The 21,188-nt window shown below is 40.9% G+C and overlaps 1 protein-coding gene and 1 non-coding gene across 3 annotated transcripts; both read right to left on the minus strand.

Annotated features, from left to right (window-relative positions):
- Nucleotides 1-340: 340 nt before the first annotated feature.
- Nucleotides 341-21,057, minus strand: RBMX (RNA binding motif protein X-linked). Of its 2 annotated transcripts, none has more exons than XM_034780715.1 (11): nt 20,957-21,057; nt 19,379-19,504; nt 19,082-19,188; nt 12,106-12,277; nt 11,409-11,528; nt 10,898-11,012; nt 8,667-8,792; nt 8,490-8,578; nt 6,724-7,980; nt 5,731-5,818; nt 341-2,208 (listed from the first exon to the last, which is right to left on the minus strand). In XM_034780715.1, the coding sequence occupies exons 2-9, from the start codon at nt 19,485-19,487 to the stop codon at nt 7,673-7,675; spliced, it is 1,146 nt and encodes a 381-aa protein (XP_034636606.1). In that variant the 5' UTR covers nt 19,488-19,504; nt 20,957-21,057; the 3' UTR covers nt 341-2,208; nt 5,731-5,818; nt 6,724-7,672. The 2 variants fall into 2 exon arrangements, with proteins under 2 accessions (XP_034636606.1, XP_034636605.1); XM_034780714.1 differs by having other exon boundaries at nt 8,490-8,593.
- On the minus strand, nt 19,256-19,329 carry LOC117883467. The gene has a single exon (XR_004647284.1). It is a non-coding gene; the product is annotated as a small nucleolar RNA SNORD61 (small nucleolar RNA).
- Nucleotides 21,058-21,188: the final 131 nt, after the last annotated feature.

The raw sequence follows: 21,188 nt of genomic DNA on the forward strand, positions 1-21,188 counted from the left end.
GAACATACACATTGGAGTTTGGGCACACAGAATGAACACTAGGTGGATATTTTGCTTAACCTTTAGAAGTTTTAGAATTAGTCCCCCCACCCCAACTGAATGAATAACATACCGCTACACTTGTTTCTGTAAGATCTAGTTAAAATGCAGTGTTGAACTCAGAATTTGTATAGTACTTCACACACACACACACACACACACACACAAAGTTAGTACCTTCATTTCAAAACATCCTTTGTCTGGACAGCTAGGTCAGGGACAGGCACGAACCTTCTCAATGACCGTATTTGTAAATTGAAGCTTAGCTGCTTCACTTATACCACTTTGCATCTATCACATGTTCAGTCAATGTAAAGTTTATTAACCATGACTATGCATTTTCACCAATGAGAAAGATGAGGGATAGCATACAGAATTATTGATGCTTGAAAATTGGATTTCACTTGTTCCATATATTGGCAAAATAAGCAATAAACATGCATAATACAGAGTACAAATGCAATACAGACAACCTGGAGATGTACTTAAAAGACAAGATTCCATACAAACTAATTAGCTCCATCTTAGAAGGATCGCATCTGGAAGTAACCATTTATGAAAGATGCTAGCTGGTACAAGGGTACCAATAACTCCAAGGATGGATATGAACATTCCCCAGAAGTCCTCTATATCTCATTTTAGGTTCATGACTATTACACCTCTGCCCCAAAAGGGAAAAATCTATTTCTGCTCTTGCAATTTCCAAAAAATTCACTTTAGAGGACAAACGCAGTTATGTTAGGTGGTGGACAACTCCCTACAAAACTGCCACCATAACTCATAGGTCAAATTGTGGCATGTAGTATGAAAGAACTCTCCCACCTCCTAACCCCAAAAAAAGATCTAAAGGTTGGAAAATTAAGTTGCCTATGCAGAATACCCTGAAACATAAAAATGGTCTTGTGTTTGCAAGTCCTCCCTCCCAGAGTGGGCAGTTGCTTTTGCTTAAGTGATTTGTCGTTCCATTTTCAGCTCAGCGGAACTGTTTCTGCAAACCGTTCACTAAAGCTGTCTACACCCCAGAGTTTTATCAACAGAAGGTATGCCACTTCAATTAAACCGCTGTTGCATGTCCACACTATGCTCCTTGTGTCAGTGCAGCACATCCACACTAGTGGCTCTTGTATCGACCCAGAGCAGTACACTGTGGATAGCTATCCCACTGTGCAACCGGCCACAGGGTGCTTTATGAAGGATTTGCAAGGTATCATGGGGCAGGCACAGAACAGCATCTCAAGCTCATGGTTCCTTGGGCATTCTACTAGATTGCCATCTGCTTTTTAACTGAAGTGTGGGGAGGGGGGGAGAGGGAGGGGGGGAGTGTGAGTGTGTAGTCTAAGTTCAGACAGCTGCTGGAATCAGCCAGTCCTGAGCCAGGGAGACACCCTCCCTCTTCCCCTCACGCACACATCAGCTCCCACCTGGCTCTGCACAGCAGTTTCTCATACGCACACACCTGCCTCTATGTTCCTAGTACAGGAGACAGCAGCATTCCACATTAATGATTTGCTCTTTGCTGCTGGAGCTCAACTGTCAGAAATTCCAGAACTTCCTGGAGCTTTGAAAGGGATGGGGCACATGCGTGCAGGGCAGCAGAGTTCCAAATAGTGAGATCAGTCACGACGGGCACTGAAAAATACTGGGGGAGGCGAGTACTGGCAATATAAGGAACAGCAGCATCTACACTGACACTTTGTTGCTTTAACTTTGCCACCAAAAGTGGCACTGCAGTGTGTACACCTCCACAGATTTGCTGACAAAGGCTGCCTTTTCAGGATAAGACTCTGCAGTGTAGACAAGGCCTAACAGTAGCACAGGAATGTTTGTTCTGCTGCAGCATCAACATTAGTACACCCACACTTACTTCTTGAAGTGGACAGTTACAAAAGCCAGACAATAGCCACTTAGTTCACACTTTTCATCTATAAAGGAGATACTAATGGTAACATCTGAGGGGAGTAACCTTTCATGCAGCAATGCTCCAACAAGAACAGCTCTAAAATAGTAATCAACACCTTTTTCTTCAAACCTAACATTAACATCTGCACACGCTGAATGCTGGCCAAGACCACTTTTAGAGGTGGTTAAAATTTGTGTGTTGCACTAGTTATCCTCAGATTTCCCAACACGCATCCATTGTTCCACCGCTTTCTTCCAGTCACTCTGTAACTGAAGAAAGGAAATGTGTTAGTACATTGTGTATTGCAAAACAGTGAGGAAATGTAGTTTCTTCTCCTTAAGAGGTAACTGAATACGTTTAGGCCTAGGCTGGACTTCAAGAAGCTGAATGCTCTTCAGCACCCTTTTCACACTAGAAGAGATGATGGCAAAAGCCACTAGGTTGGAACATTGAGTGTGACCCAAGACATGCACAGCTCTGGCATTAATTGTAGCTGGAATGTGCAAATGGTATGACTTACTGAATTAATTAACACACAGGACAAAGCTTTCAGACCAAACTGAACTGCTGATACAATTGTGGGAACAAAAACATTACAGCTACATGGCCATCTGCTAATTCATTCCCCACACATGAAATGATCTGCACTTGATCAGCAAGTGACTTTGGTTCCCTGCAACATTAGGACAGTTACTAAGCATACCAGTGCATTCTGGGACAACCATGACTACAGGGAGTGATGAATATATCAGCTGGATCATCAAGACACTATTTATAAGAACATTGTTTCAAGTAGAGGCAAATGACTTGTTGCATTAATGCCCATTGCAATGGTTTTCTTCATTAGCACAGCTGCCATTCTTGGAGGAAAGAATTAGGAAAATAACGTGAGTGTAAATTATGTATATGCAGTAGACCTCACACAATGCTTACATGTAACATCTTTTGAATTACAACTGGTCCAGTACACAGTAGATGACAAGTCAAGATATTTATTGACATAAGCAGCAGCTCAATTATCCAAAACATTAGGAGTTGTTCAATTGCCAAGAGTATAACTGCTCATTGCAGTAACTGAACTCTACCAGGACATGACAATTTTTGTAATACATTTAATATAGCTAGAGAATTAAATCTATTAAGCCAGATTATATGAAAGATGAAGAGAAGTGAGCAATACCAGCAAGATGCCTTGGCAAAAGCCTGGCAAGCAGTCCAAACTGCACCACTAACTTGGCTCTTTCCTCTTGATTGGGGAAATTCATGTTCTGATCAAGGTTCTGGCTTTTTGTAAATTAAGTTTCACTTTCCCTAGCCCCTAGAAGAAATAAACATACCATCTCTTCAACTCTCCAGTCCTCTCACTAATGCAAGTGGGAAAAAGGATTCAGCAAGGAAAGAGGTCTGCTCCTTAATGCCAGAAACAGAAGTTTGAGGAGAGTGAGTAATTTATAGGGAAGGATCAATGTCTACCTTTGCTGATGTTTTTAAGTTTTCCTGAACAGTGTCAATTTAAGAGTTTGTTCGCCCACAAAGTTTGGAATTACCGTCACTGAAACATTTTTAAATATCAGTTTCACACTAGAGATGCACCGCAAAATGGAGCAGCAGTTGAGTACTTTTTCAGATTCTGCAAACATACTCTGATTTACTTTTGATGGTTGTATTAACAGCTGTTAAGGCTAGGAATTTGTCTTCCTATTTGCCACTGGCAAGATTTTTTTGAGCCCTGGACTCAGATAAAGTTAATTCTGTACTAAACCTTCCATGAGAGGATTTCAGAGCACTCAACAGCTTTGTCATTTACCACCATGAGGTTGGTAACTTTTATAGGTAAGGAAACAAAAGGCAGAGATTAAGTGGTTTGTACAATGCCACAAAAAATCACCTGTAGCCAATTTGGTAATAAAATTGGGTCTCTCAGTTCCCAGATGGACCTTAACCCTGACCCTGGGCTCCAGTTAGTGGTGGTTTAGAGCAGTGGTTCTCAACCAGGGGTACACAGAGGTCTTCCGGGGGTACATCAAGTCATCTAGATATTTGGCTGGTTTTACAGCTGGCTATATAAAAGCACGAGTGAAGTCAGTACAAGCTAAAACGTCATACAGACAATTACCTGTTTATACTGCTCTATATACTGAAATGTAAAATATTTATATTCAAACTGATTTTATAATTATACGGTAATGAGAAAGTAAGTAATTTTTCAGTAAGTGTGCGCTGAGACACTTTTGTGTTTTTATGTCTGATTTTGTAAGCAAGTAGTTTTTAAGTGAGGTGAAACTTGGAGGTATGCAAGACAAATCATACTCCTGAAGTAATGAGGAAAGGTTGAGAACCACTGGCTTAGAGATGTTAATACTGATCCTAACAGCAAATTGAGATGGAGATCTTTTAATTAATTTTACTTTTCCAGAGTCACGTATTATTGATATAAGGAATAGGAATGTGGGCTGGCCACAACTTTTTGTTGCATCCACTATACTGTCCTAGACATGTAGTGGGAAAAAGTAAATCAGTGCAGGAACAAATCCTAGAGTAAAACAGGGTTCTAAATTAATAGTGCACCCTAGATAGTAAATATTTTCTTCCTCATGTCAAAATATCTTTAAGTAGTCAAGATAAGTTACAAAGCAATATTATTACATTCTGATAGGGAATAGAGCAGCTACGTAATCCCCTGGGGGCCATACTTTTAAATGACAATTCCAAAAGAACGTGAAAACACGCAACACAGTAAGAGTCACACTGGTATGTGACATGCTCCACCCTTGTCAGCTAAAAACTCGCAGTACCTGCTTCCCTATTTCAGTTTTTTTAAAGCAGCATTTTAGAGAGCAAACAAGCCATGTTTTACTGCAGGTTCTCTTTTAGAGTATAGATTTTTCATGTAGTTTCTTTTAAATGGGAATGTCCCATCTTTTCTACGCTTTGTTAGGTTTTGAAGTTCACCCAACATACAAGTTAACCCACATCTTTGCTACTGTAACTGTCTGGTTGGAGACTTTTTGGTAAAATTGTGTTAACAGAGCAATAATCCATCTGCTTTTATGCTTTTTGGGGGAAGATATTTGTTTCTGTGATCCTTTCATCCTTATTCAAGTTGTCCCAGCAAACTAGAAACATCTGTTCCTGTGCCTGCTGGGCCCCTGATTAAAGGGAATGTGCACTGATGTGAAAGAGGTAGGCTTTGTTATGCTACACAATAAGCAAATGACCTACAGAACTTGAGCTGTTTTGCTTCATTTGTCTGTTGTTCCACAGTTTAGTTGGAGAACCTCAGCAAAAGCAAACTCAAATATCATTAGATATTAAATTAAGCTCAGTCATATGATTTTGGATCAAATCTCCATAAAGAAGGTGGCACTGGTTAAAAATTAAAGCTAAACTGCAAAAGCAGCATGGACATTTTCTTTTAAACAGGCTTATTTTGGCTTAGCTTCATTATCTCAGGAACAAATTTAAATTAAAGCTAAAAAAGCGAACTAAAAAACCAAAATAAGCATCCGTACAGCAGTTTGTGCTAGTTTAACTACTCTTTTCTGAACTCTTAGCTGAGCTAGTGCATCTCACATAGACATGGCCTCTGTGTATGCATTTGGTCCAAGTCCCTCCCAGTCATCCTTGCCACTTCCCAACCTGCTAAAGTACTCTGTTCAAGCATCCTAAAAATTCTGCTTTCAAGCATGAAAACAGGCATGGTCTCCCCCGCCCAAAAAAGTGAGATCAAAAGTTTGAGCATGGAAAAAAAGGAAATTTCTGTAAAGTTACAATGCTATTATATAATTTACCTTTCCTTCTGTTACAGCTGCTGTCACTTATCCATGCAGACATGTCTGAACTGTACCTCGGACCATCATGCCTTTGAAGGTAATCAACCTGCAACAATTAAAATAGATATGACAGAGCTAGAACAGATTTAAAATGGTTATCCAACCTATAACTGTCCCGGTCCCAGAAAAGTCACAAGCTTGGGTTTGCAGATTAATGTGTTTCAAGTTTTACTACTTCTCTTTAAGTGGTGGAAGGTTCACTGGCTTGGAATGGACTGGAATGGCTTAGTGATAGGTTGCATGGCTTATGGATTCTCATTCCTTTCCAATGGTGCACTGCCATGTTAAATCCATAAGATGAACGGCAAATTTATTTTGAGGACTAGAGTAGTAACAAGGTTTTTTTTTTTAGTTGGAGGTCTTCAAGTCTACTATATTCAAGAGCATCTTTTGAACTTCATGGCTCTACCTGGGACATGACAATTCACCACAGGTTCTGCCACTTGTACTAGAATTTCCCCATATAATGCAGTGTCACAAAACTAAAATAAAATCAGGCATCCAACTAAACGTCAAGTTTGCAATGGCTTGCTTGAAAATGCCCAATATCCGAGCTGATATATTTGGCAATCCAAGCCAATTCCTGATTTCATCAGGATTTTAATATTTGTTAGAAATATAGTATATGCAGCTTGTTTTAAGTGTCTTCAATGAAACATACTGGGCATAGAATTCCCCCTCCCAACCCTACTTTGCAACACATTTTGTCTACGAGCTGCATTCTTAAACGCTTTAGTTTCAAAATTGATGCCATACATGCTTTATATCCACAAGAAGAAATGTTGAATTTGGAAGACTTCTAATGCTTTCCAGCATTGCTTTTCCATAAGATATTGTTTTAAATACAGAAAGCACTTCCATTGCCATGACGTACAGCTTGTCTTACTGTACTAAGAGGAAGGTAATTTGGTTCAATTTTGACAGACTGAAAAACTAGTTTGCTTTGCTTACCCATCTTTGCTGTTTCACAGGCATTTGATGCTTTAAATCTGTTGTGGAATGCTGAAAGATTCACTTGTTTTTATGAAGTCATAAGCCTTTGAGAAGTTGGAGAGAAAGACTTCTTTGCTTATCTTATTTTCTCCATTTGCCTTTGGAATCAAAGATGTTCCTTTAAAAGTGAGACACTACACAGAGTTGCAAAAATTTGAAACAGTATGAGTAAGCATCGTTTTGTAGCTTCTTTGATGGAACTGGTCAAACCTTTTATTTACAGTATTCTGTAGTTGACTTATTACATGTAAATGGTTTATTTTGGGGGAGAGGTCCTTGCAAATTCCCAGCAAAACAGTAGGAAGGCAAAGTATGGTCAGCATTATCCATTTGCTGTTTCTGGTTTAGTGACTGAATGGAATCCTGATTTTTTTCTTTACACAAGGATCTGAAGAAATTTTGAACTGGGAATATTGTGTGATTTCAGAACCAAGAGGAAACTGAAATTATAGTGTGGCACATCCCCACCACCCTCCAAGTAACTAATTTGTTTAGAATGAGAGTTTGAATGTGTAGAACGATCCATCTCCATTTTAGATGGCTAGATGTTGTGTGGAAGATCTTAGAACTGCTTGTTCCATTCATGAGGAAAATCAGATGGGAAGTGTGGCATTTCAGGGAAACTTTTACTTTGAAAGTTACAACACTAGTACACAGCTCAACTTTTATACATTTAACATCTGCTTTTTGAAAGAAATGTTAACAATTTTGAAATGAAATTAAACATTGTTTTAACTTTTCCTCACAAAAGCATAAAAATCATGGTGGGGGAAACTTAACAGGCAACAATAAAAAAAGGTAAGAACAACTTTTCCTTTTAGTAGTCCTCTGGTAGTAAAGATAGAACAACTTCCACTTGGGTTTGTGAGAAGTAATCTGTCTTGGTCCAAAAGTTTATGATTGTTTTTCAGTATCTGCTTCTGCCTCCACCCCTATCAGACCGGCTTCCTCCACGGCCACCACCTCTGGGTGCTCCGCGGCTTGAACTGCTGTATGAATCACGGGGAGGAGGGTAACCCCTTTCCATGGAAGGGGGAAGACCTCTGTCTTGTCTTCCAACACGATCACGACCACTTGAGTAGACATCACTTCTGCTGCTTGAATAACTTTCTCGACTTCCATATCCATCTCGTGTACTGCCGTAATCATCATAGCGACTGCTTCCACCATAAGATGGCGGGGGCCCTCGTGCAGGTGGAGCACTACGTGAGTTACCTGCAGGGTCAATGGTCAGGTAATATGGCAACACTATAAGTTATATATAACAATTTAAATCTGAATTTACAGAATTGCTGCACTAAAGTTTACTGTTACTCTTTTGTATGAATTGAGATGTTCATAATATAATCTGCCATGTTGGGACATTTATAGTGGGGGCTGTGTATCAGGCAGCGAATGAATTTAAAGACTGTTTGAAAGGACTGAAGACGGTGTTTATTTCAAGCAGGCTCTTTTGGGGGATATTCCAGAACAGCTTGTTATTTTTAGAGAAGAAACTCAGCCATATTTTCCAGTGATAGTTGCAATTCTGAACTGTAGACTTTGCTTCGTTAGGTTATGGTAATCATTTGATCATCTTGTTAAATAAACTAAATTGCATTCTCACTTTCACTGTGAGGAAAAAACTGAATGTGACAATCCCCCTTAAATGCAAGCAGCCTAGTAAATCAGGATTAGGAAGCCTTTACAAACTCTGCTACAAGATCCTCAAAATGGGTCCTTACCATAACTCTCATATGAATCTCTGTAAGAGCCTCCACTTGGATGATCTGAATAGTCTCTATCGCGTCCACCACCATAGCCATCACGATCACTATAAGAAGAAAAACTGCTGAGACTTACTACAAATCAGTGTTGACACAGGGTGTGTCTGAAGTTGAGAAAAATACAATGCTAGGTACCTGTATCCTCTAGAGGGGTACTCATCACGTGAGCTGGAATGACCATAATCACGGTATGCATAATCTCTTGGAGGTGGTGCATAATCTCTTGTATCCCTTGAACTTGGATAATCTCTACTTGAATAACTAGAAAAAAGTGATAGTTGTATTATTTATGAGGTATCATAGAATCATAGGGCTGGAAGGGACCTTGAGAGGTCATCTAGTTCAGTCCCCTGCACTCATGACAGGATTAAGTATTATCTAGACCATCCCTGACAGGTGTTTATCTAACCTGCTCTTAAAAATCTCCAATGATAGAGATTCCACAACCTCCCTAGGCAATTTTGTCCAGCGCTTAACCATCCTCATAGGAAGTTTTTCTTAACGTGCAACCTAATCCATCCTTACTTCAATTTTTCCTCCCTCCTCCTTGTAACAACCTTGTATGTACTTGAATCGCCAGTCTTCTCTTCTCCAGACTGGACAAACCCAATTTTTTCAGTCTTCCCTCACAGGCCATGTTTTCTAGACCTTTAATCATTTTCGTTGCTTTTCTCTAGACTTTATCCAATTTGTCCGCATCTTTCCCGAAATGTGGTGCCCAGAACTGGACAGAATACTCCACTTCACAACTAATCAGCATGGAGTAGAGCGGAAGAATTATTTCTTATGTCTGGTTTACAACACTCCTGCTAATACATCCTAAAATGACATTTGCTTCCTGCCCCCGCCAAACTGTGTTACACTGTTAACTCATATTTAGCTTGTGATCCAGTATGATCATCAGTTAACTTTCCACAGAACTCCTTCCTAGGCAGTCGTCATTTCCCATTTTGTATGTGTGCAATTGATTGTTCCTTCCTAACTGGAGCACTTTGCATTTGTCCTTATTGAATTTCATCCTATTTACTTCAGACCATTTCTCCAGATCATTTTGATTTTTAATCTTATCCTCCAAAGCACTTGCTCCCAGCTGGATATCGTCCGCAAACTTTGTAAGCGTACTTTCTATGCTATTATCTAAACTACTGATGAAGATGTTGAACAGAATTTGACCCAGAACGGATCCGTGCAGGAGCCCACTCAATATGCCCTTCCAGCTTGAATGTGAACCACCAATAACTAACTACTCTCTGGAATTGATTTCCAACTAGTTATGCATCCACCTTATAGTAGCTCCATCTAGGGTGTATTTCCCTAGTTTGTTTATGAGAAGTTCATGTGAGACAGTATCAAATGCCTTACTAAAGTCAAAATATACATCTACCACTTGTTACCCCATCAAAGAAAGCTATTAGATTAGCTTGACATAATTTGTTCTCAACAAATCCATGCTGTTACTTATCACCTTATTATCTGCAAGTTGATTATTTAATTATTTGCTCCATTATCTGTCCAGGTACTGAAGTTAAGCTGACTGGTCTGTAATTCCCCAGGTTGTCCTTATTTCCCTTTTTATAGATGGGCACTACATTTGCCCTTTTCCAGTCCTCTGGAATCCATGACTTTTCAAAGTCAACTGCTAATATTTAGATATCTCCTCAATTAGCTTCTTAAGTATTCTAAGATGTATTTCATCAGGCCGTGGCGACTTGAAGACATCTAACTTGTCTAGGTAATTTTTAAATTGTTCTTTCCCTATTTTAGCCTCTGATCCTACCTCATTTTCACTGGTATTCACATTATGTTAGACGCCCAATTGCTACTAACCTTTCTGGTGAAAGCTGAAACGAAGTCATTTAGCACTTCCACCATTTCCACATTTTGTTATTGTACTCCCTCACCAGCATCGTGTACCGTGCCTACACTGTCCTTGGTCTTCCTCTTGCTTCTAATGTATTTCTGAATGCTTTATTGTTACCCTTTATGTCTCTAGCTAATTTAATCTGTTTTTGTGACCCTGGCCTTTCTAATTTTGTCCCTACATACTTGCATTAATTGGTTATATTCATCCTTTGTAATTTGACTTAGTTTTTCCCTTTAGACTTGCTTCCCATGGGACCTTACCAACCAACTGCCTGAGTTTGGTTAAGTCTACCTTCTTGAAATCCACTCTCTTTATTGTGCTGTTCTCCCTCTTACCATTCCTTAAAATCATGAACTCTATCATTTCATGATCACTTTCACGAAAGCTACCCTCCACTTTCAAATTCTCAACCAGCTCCTCATAGATGAGCATAATTCTCTGCAGGCAAAATTAGAAATCAGGACCCTGGTATTAAGCTTTAACTATAATGCATTAACTTTACCTGTCTTTTGTACTATAACCATCATCTCTTGGCGACATGTAGACATCTCTCCGTGATGGCATTGGCTCTCTGCGTGGAGGACCACCATAACTGTCTCTTCCACGTGATACAGGAGCTTTAAAGAAGGACAATTCAGGTAAACCAACTGTTTAAAAATGAAGCAAGAATGAATGACAACTGCTGCAGAGGACGTTCCTCAAATGCAAAGTTATATTAACAGCATAGTTCAGAGTTATTTAGGAGATCACTTTGCTATAGTCTGCATTCCGTGCAATACTGTTTCATGGCTCTGCTAGTCAAACTAAGAAACAGCAGTAGAGGAACATCTTTAAAAAGTCACAAACCTGAAAGTTCTGCTGACGTGAAGAGGTTAATAGTATAATGTTTGTGGTTGTATACCTAACAAACAATGAATTTGATTTAAAGTGACTGGTGATTTGTTACAGGCATGGATAAATCCAGCCTCGTTATTCCAGACAACCAAAAAGAAAAACATTGAACAACTTCTTACCTCTCCCTCCCATTCCACTACTGCTACGCACTGGCCCTGAAGGTGCCGATCTTTTAGGTGGAGGTCCGCCACTTCGTGGAGGTGGACCCCTTTTCATTGGAAGTGGCCCTCTAGAAGAGCCTAAAAAGATAAAGAGTAAGACAACCGGTTATTTACGTGAAGAACTAGATAAGCCATTTTTTATATTGCTGCAGTTTAAATGTTTAAAATTTGAGATGCTTAAGCAGTGGCAAATCAGTACCATCAAGCCAGAGCAGAAATCTGAAGGAGGAACTTAGAACTGCAACACTGACCACATGCATGCTCCCTGAAATTCCAAAATGGCCCTTTTTTTGGTACAGCAGTCAAATCTGGGAAGCCCCAGTCAGGAATAAAAGATGCAGTGTGACCAAAGGAGGAAGAGCAACGTAAATCAGATTACATGGTCACAGCCTAGACAATGCACAAGTCCACTGTTTCCAGAGAGTGTGGCCAAATAAGGAACAGAACAGCCTAAAAGCAGATTTGACCACATCCTACCCTCAAGGTTATGCAGGACCCACTATACAGACTCCACAGACCAGAAATTTGATCTGTTTTAATTTAAAAACAAGGAATACTTTATTCAGTGGCTTGATTTTTCAGAAGGATACTGTCACCTTCCAAAACGGATAGTCTTGCATGTTGTCCAAGTATAATCAGATATGTAAATACATACCCAAGTGACTCCCTCTTGAAGGTGGTCCTCTTGCTCCACTTCCGCCTCTTCCACCTCTAAGGCCCCTGGGAGGACCTCTGCTTCTTGGAGGGGGCGGTGGCCCACGTCTACCACCACTTTCAAAGGATGGCTTGGTTGCTTGTTCCACTTTAATTGCTTTCCCATCTAGTGACTAAAAAAAGAAGCTGCTTTACTCAGTGCTCAGTTATGCTTTTATGTCTTAAATAAGCAACTGGGCTGGATGGACCATTGGTCTGACCCAGTAGAGCCATTCTTCTATTCAGCTTTCCTGTTACTGGGCTTTTACAAGCCTACTTAATTTATAATGTAATTCTAGAACAGCTTTGAATCTTCAGAATGCCAGTATAAACAACTGGGAATGTACTCAGAAGGAATACATTCTACAGGAAGGTCCTTTGCTCCTGTGGCACGTAAGGAAAATCTGCAGCAATTTCAGAAATTAGAACTCTGGTATTTTTGTGGTGTTTAAATTAGAACATACGTCTGTTTTAAATAATATGTTCTATGTATGTACTACTACCTCCAGTTTCAGTTTTCAATAGGCCATAGGATTTTTGTACCAAACTACAGTGGCATCAGAAGTTCCAGGGATGAAGCTTAAAGGTTTGTCAGCTGGAGCTTTTGGCACATGGGAAGGCAGTTGGACGCATTCACTTGATGTTTCTGCTAAGATGATCAGCCATGAACTAAATTAAAACTGGCATGAAAACTAAAGGCAGTTTCAGAATTAACACTGAACTGAACTGGGCAGTTGATACCTTTGCACTACTGCATCAGGCTGCCTACTCAAAAACGTGACACTCAGTTTATGTTGTTTTCAAGGTTCTCTGAAACCACTAGGGATAGATTTTTTTTTTTTTTTTAAAGCAAGAGCTGATTCTAGATCTAGATTCTAGATTTAAAGGCACGGCTCTACAAAAATGGGTGCCTTGTGGGGCCATAATACAAAGCTCAGTGTTCAATATATTCAACAAGTAAACTCAAAGTTTTACGGCTGCTTTATTACCAGCCTATTATACGCTGGATTATCAAAAGTTCTGCAATCAAAGAGTCAAGAGTCCTTAAAGGATTTGAGCCTATCTACCAAGACTGCAAGCTCTGTGAAAGGTGTGTGTTATTTAGATTTCTGCACATCTACTCTGCCCAGAACTCAAAGAGGACAAAAATGCTGCGCTAAATACATCTCATTAAAGAGAATCCAATTGATTATTTTTGTTCTCCCTTTCTGCAGTTAGTGATTATGAGGCCATCACTCACCAGTAAAGAGAGGTGTCTGCAGCCTATAGGTGGTGACACCCCCTTATCACCCACATCTTTGAAGCTTTATAGAAATTAGTTCTCTATGGTGCAGTACAAGCACTCTCCCACTGCATCTGTTACCCAAGAGTCCAACTCAGTCTGTTGGATACAAACTGAAGACACAAATATTGGTAAACTGGATTGTTTAAATTAGAACTACTATGATAAGGCATCTTCAAGGCTCATGGAAAAGCCATCAGTTGTCATGATGAGCTGAAATAGTCTAGAAACGGAAGCAAGTGTTTTGATTGGTTAGTTTCAATTGCATGAGGATGCAATCACTTCTTGGACATAGTTTGTCTGAAGAGGTCACTAAGAGACAGCAGAAAGACTGGAAGGAGCAAGCTCTATCATGACCATTCTCCCCAACTTCTCCTGGCTCATTGTAGATTCCTGCCACTTTTGGGCCTTTGCTATTCTGATACCAAAATACCTCTTTGACCATCTGGCATAGTCTAAGTTCTGAATACCTGGAATGCAAGCTTTAAGTGCCTGTTGTCACCTATTCCCTTTTTTTTTGCTTTCTGTTCAATGAAAGCCTGGCTTACTTGGCCAAGATAACACCACCTTCTGTAGCAGGTGCTGTGAACCTGTGACAAGAGGCCAGCTACAAATGCCTGGGACAGTCCAATGCTAGTAAGTTTGCAAAGGTCTTAAGTGACTAACAGGATGATGTGCAGAGCCTGTGTTTTACCATCAGCTAGGATGCAAGTGAAGAAAACAAGCAATAGTGACAAGCTGCATTATTTTATCTTTGCTTTTATTTTTCCTACCTATAAGCTACTTGTTTGATTCTAAAATAAACAGATTTAATTCCAACAGCTCAAGACAATCTAAATGAACAGTCTTTTTGGGATTAGACAGCTAATACAATCTTCAGTGCCGTCTGAGAAAGCTCAAACAGGGGTCTACCCTATAAAAAGGAGACTACAGATGAAAAAATAATTAAAAATAAAACCCTTAATTTTAAAGTCTTAAAGTTAAAATGTTTTAATTATTTCCCTTTCTCCTTGTGTCCATAAAAGGTCAGAAATTTAAATAGTGGTTACTACAATGGCAGCTAACAATAACTTGATATAAAACCCCAAGCCACCTTTAACTGTTTAGTGTTGTATCAGCAGAACAATGGTTTTACTAAAACCTTATCCTTTGCTGGGTCCAAGACAGCCTTATGACCACAGCACATCCAATAGTTGGATCATATCTTAAGCTTAGTTTTATAAACTCTTTGGGGGCAGCGATCACCGTTCTAGTTTGTGCAGTGCCTAGAATAGGGACCTGGTCTCTAGATACTCTGCAACAAGTACGGACGTTCAGAGCCATGGTCATAAAAGCCACACCGGTCCCGACCCAACAAAGAACTACAGTTGCTGGTGCACTACCTATGGGCAATCAGTATAACCCTATAAAGGTGGACTGGGGAGATTCTTATTAAGTGAGGATTAGAGAATTACCCTTGACAACAGCTGTAAAGATTGCCAAGAAACAGTACCAAGGTGTGCTATTAATACTTAAAACCTTGAAGTAACATCATGCTAGCTAAAGTGTAAGATGTCAGTGAATTAGTTTGTGCATTGGCAGACATTTAATAGACATGTCATTCCTCTTATACTGCTCATTGCTAACTGTTTCTGTAGTCTGACTTCAACTTCAATTAGCCAAGATGGGCAGGGCTGCAAAAACGGTAAATACTTTCATTATTAGCAAGGTAACAGGTCCAGGTTCACTGACTGAGCAGCTAGAAATGAGCACTTCCTTGCTTGCTATCATAATACACGGGCTGTCATACTGTCCTGACACACTTTGTATTATATGGTGCTTGACTGAACAGCAGAAAGGATTTTCAAGTTCACCTGATGGCCTGCAACCAGACACTTAGAGAGAGTTTGGCTTTCCATATGTTTTACTGACCATAAATTGTCCACTTTCTCAGACCAAACTGAATGCATCTGCAATAGTTGGTACTAGAAAGACCTATCAGCCCACTGATGACTAGGACAGCCTTCAGTAAAATAATAAACAGTATACCTAAATCACCTATATTTGGACTGTATGGCACTACCAACCACTGATGCAAAAATCTCCTCCGCAGGTAGGCAGAGGTCATACCTAAAATCATATAAATGTATGACTGGAAGTGTCCTTGAAAGGTCATGGAGAGCATGTTAACTATAATCTCAGGAAAACTGCACCGTGAGCACCTACATTAAGAGTATCTGGCAAATGCCTTCATTAGTAGAAAAGCCTTGGCTAGTGGAGCCTAGGATAGTTCCAGAGAGGGTATATCTGTAGTGATCACCATCTATGAAGAAGCAAAAGTACTTTGTGAGCTAATCTGACTGCAGCGTAAAAGTATATGCTTTATGCCTGAACCAGTTTCAGAGAGAAAAAAAACAGGGATAAAAGTTTGTGGTACTACATGTAATTTGAACTCATGTAATTGTTCAGTTTCCTTAAACCCATCATGGGATGAAGACAGTCTTTTTAGAATGACGAAGCATCTATGAAGCAATTTCTTCTGTACTGCTTGAACATTTCTTTTGACGCCCATCCTTATTACAGAACTCAGTTTTACCCTGAATAGTGGATCACGTAAGGGATTTCTGAAAACGTATAGGAAAGAAGCTAGGAGGCAGCACAGGATGGAACTCAATCTCATACGGACCAAACAGCAGCCCAAACCCAGTGATCTGTGGTAATTTCACTCCACAAGGATGAGAATCATCCATCCCGAACAGAGAACAAAGCAAAGCTATCTTGACCCCCAGCAACCATCAAACTTGAGAATTATTAGAAGTGAGTGTAAAAGACAGAATAACTCGACCACTCTCTTTTGTGCTGTTGGGAAGACTTGGGACTTGAGATGACAGAAAGAACCAAAAGCGTAGAACTCCCACACGGCCTTTTTTTCCCAGAGGTCAGTCTTGCTGTATCCCAACAATCCTGCACCTGGTTTAAGCTGCTACTCCCTATACAGAAAGCTTCTGCTGCTTTCCCACTTTAGGAAACCATAGAACCAAAGAGGCCCCTTTATGGGAACAAGGTAAAGATCTAAAGATGGAAACAAGCCTCTGGCTTATGGGAGCTCTGTCCTATAGAAAGCCTGGAGGAATGCATGAGTCTTTTCTGACCTAAGGTGTCTCAGAGGAATAGCATTACAGAGCACCAGCGTTGGGATATCTTCCACAACGTTCAAATGACTAAAAGATGAAGGATGCAATGTTGTAGCTATATTGGTCCCAGGATATTAGAGAGACAAGGTGGGTGAGGTAATGTCTCTCTCACCAACAGAAATTGGTCCAATACAAGACATGTCTCACCTACACCTTTTTGCCTGTCCCTCTCTTTGCTTAAGAGAGAGAGAGAGAGAGAGGGGAAAAAAAACAAAAACAAAAACACAAAAGATACCACTTTACCTCACTTTTCCTCTGGGATTGCCCATAATTGACCCAGAATGCAGTGGGTCCAAATTTAAGCAGATGCAGATATTTAAACTGTTCTGTGGCACAGAAACTAAGTAAGCTACTATTAAAAATATGATAAAGTTTTTAAAGATTTTCCATGCAAGGACCTTCATTCCATGCATCTGCAGTTTACCACAGGAAGAAGGAATCAAAGGCTGTTGGACACTTAGGACCACTCTTCAGAACATTACGGGAATTGAGAGGGTGCTCATAACCCCAAAGGCACCACTTTATTAAGGTTCACTATGTTAGAATGCACAGATCTCCTCAAAGAAATAAAATGAAACATTATATAAACAAGCCACTATTTTAGCTAATACACTGGGCATTTGTTCTAAAAGTTCCAAGTGTGGCCAATCTTATACTGTAATACAGAAGACCTAAAATAAGAATAAGCAATCATTTGTTTTAAGAGGAGTTTTAGAATAGTACTCTACACACATTGCCTAATGATCAAATCCTCTCAGCCAGTCACTAATCTCCAGTGCCGCTGCAGCTAAAGCATAAAATTATTTCAAGCCACTCTGGTTTAAACTGTATTTAAGAGGACTTTAGAATTGTGCTACATAGTTCTCAGTATTACAGTAACCTGCATATTTTGAGGTAAATCCTGGAATAACAGCACCTTTAAGGAACTGTCTACAAGTCAGTAAAAGAGATTGCCTTCCAAGTCACATGATTGTGAACTTTGCCTCAGAAAGACTGCTCATCTCTGAAATGATGGCACAAGTTGTAACACTAAGTTGGGCATGAGCACATATTCAAACAGTTTGACAGCAAGTCATGCTATAGCTAGCTTTTACTGTTTGATTGTCACTGAGACACAACATAAGGCAAGGATTAAGAGAACTTTGCTGAAATTAAATATTTTAACTAAGAACGCTACCAGCACATTGATGTTCCATTCCCAGGATTCCATAGATACTTACTAAAAAGCTATTGAAACATTGCAAAATATAATGCTTAATCACACTAAGATATGCACTCAAAACATAACATATGATTGAATATAATCCAAATTGTGAAGAGTGTCAAACAACTAAAAAACTCTAGGTACAGAAGACAAGTAATATCAATACAAGCTTCCTCAACTGCCCCATCAACATGTCCATTGATTTAGAGGGGACAGCTCCAAGGAAAAAGTAAATTCAGTCCTGCTACATAGTTGTTCAGATCTTGAGACTGCAAAAAGGAGGGCTGTGATGCTGGTCAGCAACAGCAGACACTTCCCACAGGGAAGGCAACTGCAATCAACTTTGCAATATCACCCTGGACTACATACTAGCCTGTGACCTACTGATCAAAGGCTACGTATCCCCATTACTACCCTGGGCCTTTGCAATTATTTCATAAAAAGTTGACAATGTATAGCTACATTATTCGCATATAAGAGTAAATGAAACAATTCAATCCTTTCCTATCATCGAAGTTACTGTTCCTAGTTAAATTGCCAGATTTGAGAAAGGAGAATACATGCAATCATTGTTGTTACTACTATTGAATGATATAGCTGACAAGCCACCTTCCTTATCACGCTTAGGTCTGGTAGTGTGTGTTTATTAAACACAGATATCCGTTATCCATCTCCTCTACAGCAGGACCGATAAATGCTAAAAGACTTGAGTAACTGTATCAAATTCCAAAAACAAATGGAACTGTTTTTCTTTAACTTTGTAGTTATAAAAATATGTCAATATTTAGCCCATGGAGACTCCAATCTTTCCAGATTAAAAAGTTGTATTTATCAATTCAGTACTGTAGATGCTGTTCATAACCAAATTTAGACTTTGATAAGAGTTATGTAGCTTTTGGCTTTACAAACTGATAGGGTAAGAATTTGTATGATAATAAAAAGCTAAAAACTCCATCTGAAAGGCATCCTGATTTTCAAAGATACATAAATTAGCTTCCCTCTTATTCTCACTAGCAGGAAGCTTTCACCCAATCCCCAAATCCTGGGACAGGAAGAGAAGCTTTAATAAATGCCACTTCTACAGTGGTAGCAAAGATTACGTTTAGCATTTGTAAGTTTAGCAGCAGAAAAGAAATTTAGTCATTCATTACAGTAGGACTTGTCTCAGGTCTTAATACAAGTCTAGTTCGTAAAGCACACTGCTATTAAGTTCAAATAATTAAGATTGACACTGCACTGTACTAGTGATAGAACAAGCATGTTTTATCAAACATCATACCTTTCCATTCATATCTCTGGCAGCATCCTTTGCATCTGCTGGGCTCTCAAATGTGACAAAAGCAAATCCTCTGGACTTGTTGGTTTCACGATCCTTCATCAAGAGAACTACAATACAAATCTAAATGTTATTCTACTTTTCATAAAGCTCACAGCATAACCTACCCCTTACAACGTGCTCAGTACTTCTTAGAGGATTATGAAAGTAATATCACTTCAGCTGATCAATTCTGTAAGATTCATCACAGCACAACTTTTAGTGTGTTAGTTAGTAACCATTCAGAAATTTTATTTTTACCTTCCACAATGCGCCCATATTTGCCAAATACAGCCTCAAGAGCTTTCTCATTTGTCTCTGTATTCAGTCCACCAATGAACAGTTTCCCAGGACGATCCGCTTCAACCATTTTGACTCTAGTAGGACCTATTAAACATAAGTAAGTTCTATTAGTGAGACATGGCATTAGATTTATGAAACTTTATTTCTCTTTTGTAAGAGGTTGTGAACGCCAGAATGTATTTCAACTCTCGCCCTCCCTCTCCATATAAAAGTGACTTCTCCTAACCAAGTCAGTTAGAAACTTCAGAGTGAAAGAAACAGAGACCATTTGTATGAAAGAATGAGATAGCTGGACACAAAATACAGTATCAATTTTACAAAGCAATATTCATAATTAGCATCCTAATAGTATTTCTAACAGATGACCCTATATAATTTGAATCATCTAGAAGGAAGACAAACATGCTATAAAATACAGGGAAACAAACTTTTTTTTTTTTTGCTGATGAGACCTTAATAAGCCCTGCTCTAACTGCTCATGATGTAGGAATGACGTTTTATGGGCAGAAGGAGCAATTTTTAAGTCCTATGGCAACAAAGCAAAATCCTTTACCAGAGGGAAAGAAGCAGGACCCTGCAGCTACGTTTAAAATGGTGCAAAACCATCTCCGACTAATTCGCTTCAGGCCGGTTTCGGCCAGTCGGCTCTTATTTCCAAACGCCGTACAAGCCTACTTTGGACACCCTGGTCCGTTTTTCAACGTGTTGCTAACAAACGGAGCCGGGCCGCGCCACGCTGCCCCCGGGGCCGGGTGCAAACCGCCGCTGTAGCGCAGATGGGAGTCAGTAACTACGGGAGGAATGTGCCACGGCTGCTCCCCCCTCCCCCCCCGCACCGCCAGTGGCGGGAAAACCAGAGCCCCCCCGCATACCGCGGGCTCGGCAGCCACAATGCGCGCGGTGGCTGGACGCGCGCTGCGGCGCGGGAGCGGAGAGCACGCGGGACCAGCAGCCGGCCACCAAGACAAAGGCGGGGGCACGTGAGCCCCAGGCACGGCGGGAGGAGAGCGTTAGACCCTCAACAGTCTCGCGACACTACCACAAAATGGCGGCCCCGTTTGGCGGGGATAATCTCCTACCGGAGAGGCGGGTGGCCTCGGCAGCGAAACTGGGAACCACCAGGCCACGTGTGTCTGCCCGGCATCGAGCCACCCCCACCGCAACAAAGAGCCGAGCCGCGCCCCCTCCCCCCCGCGCGCGCGCACACACCCACACCCCGCGAGGCCCACCCCGCGGGACCCGACAATTACCCTACACCTAAAATGGCGGCCACCGCGCCTCACGCGGTTGGACACCCCACCCACGCGCGCGCACCCCGGCAAGGCACCGACCAAGGCGGCGCGGCGCCAAACCGCAGCCAGTGCCCGGCCACCCCGCTGCAGAGCGGGAGGAGGTTTTAACTCCCCGACGGAAGGTCGGGACCTGACCCTCTCCAAAATAACCCTTCTTCCCTAGCCCTTGGGCGTCCTCTTTCCTGCCTTGCTCTGCTCTCCTCTCCCGCTCCATTCCCGCCCGCCTGCCCCGGCCGACACTCACCTCCCCTCCCGTTCCCGTCCTCGCGGACTGAGCTGCAACTGCGCAATGAGAGAGCGAACAAAGCTGCTGCAGGCCTTTATATAAGTGACGTCACCGCCTCGAACGCGACGGCGAGACCCGGATGCAGCCGCCAGCGGGGGGGGGGGGGCGCGTCGGGGGGGGGCTAAAGAGGCCCGAGTCGTTGTAGGCGCTTGGGAATCAGGAGTTTTCTTTTGTGTGGGGCGCCATTGTC

Source organism: Trachemys scripta, chromosome 9 (genome assembly GCF_013100865.1).
Source record: "Trachemys scripta elegans isolate TJP31775 chromosome 9, CAS_Tse_1.0, whole genome shotgun sequence".
In the NCBI taxonomy this organism is placed as follows: domain Eukaryota; kingdom Metazoa; phylum Chordata; order Testudines; family Emydidae; genus Trachemys; species Trachemys scripta.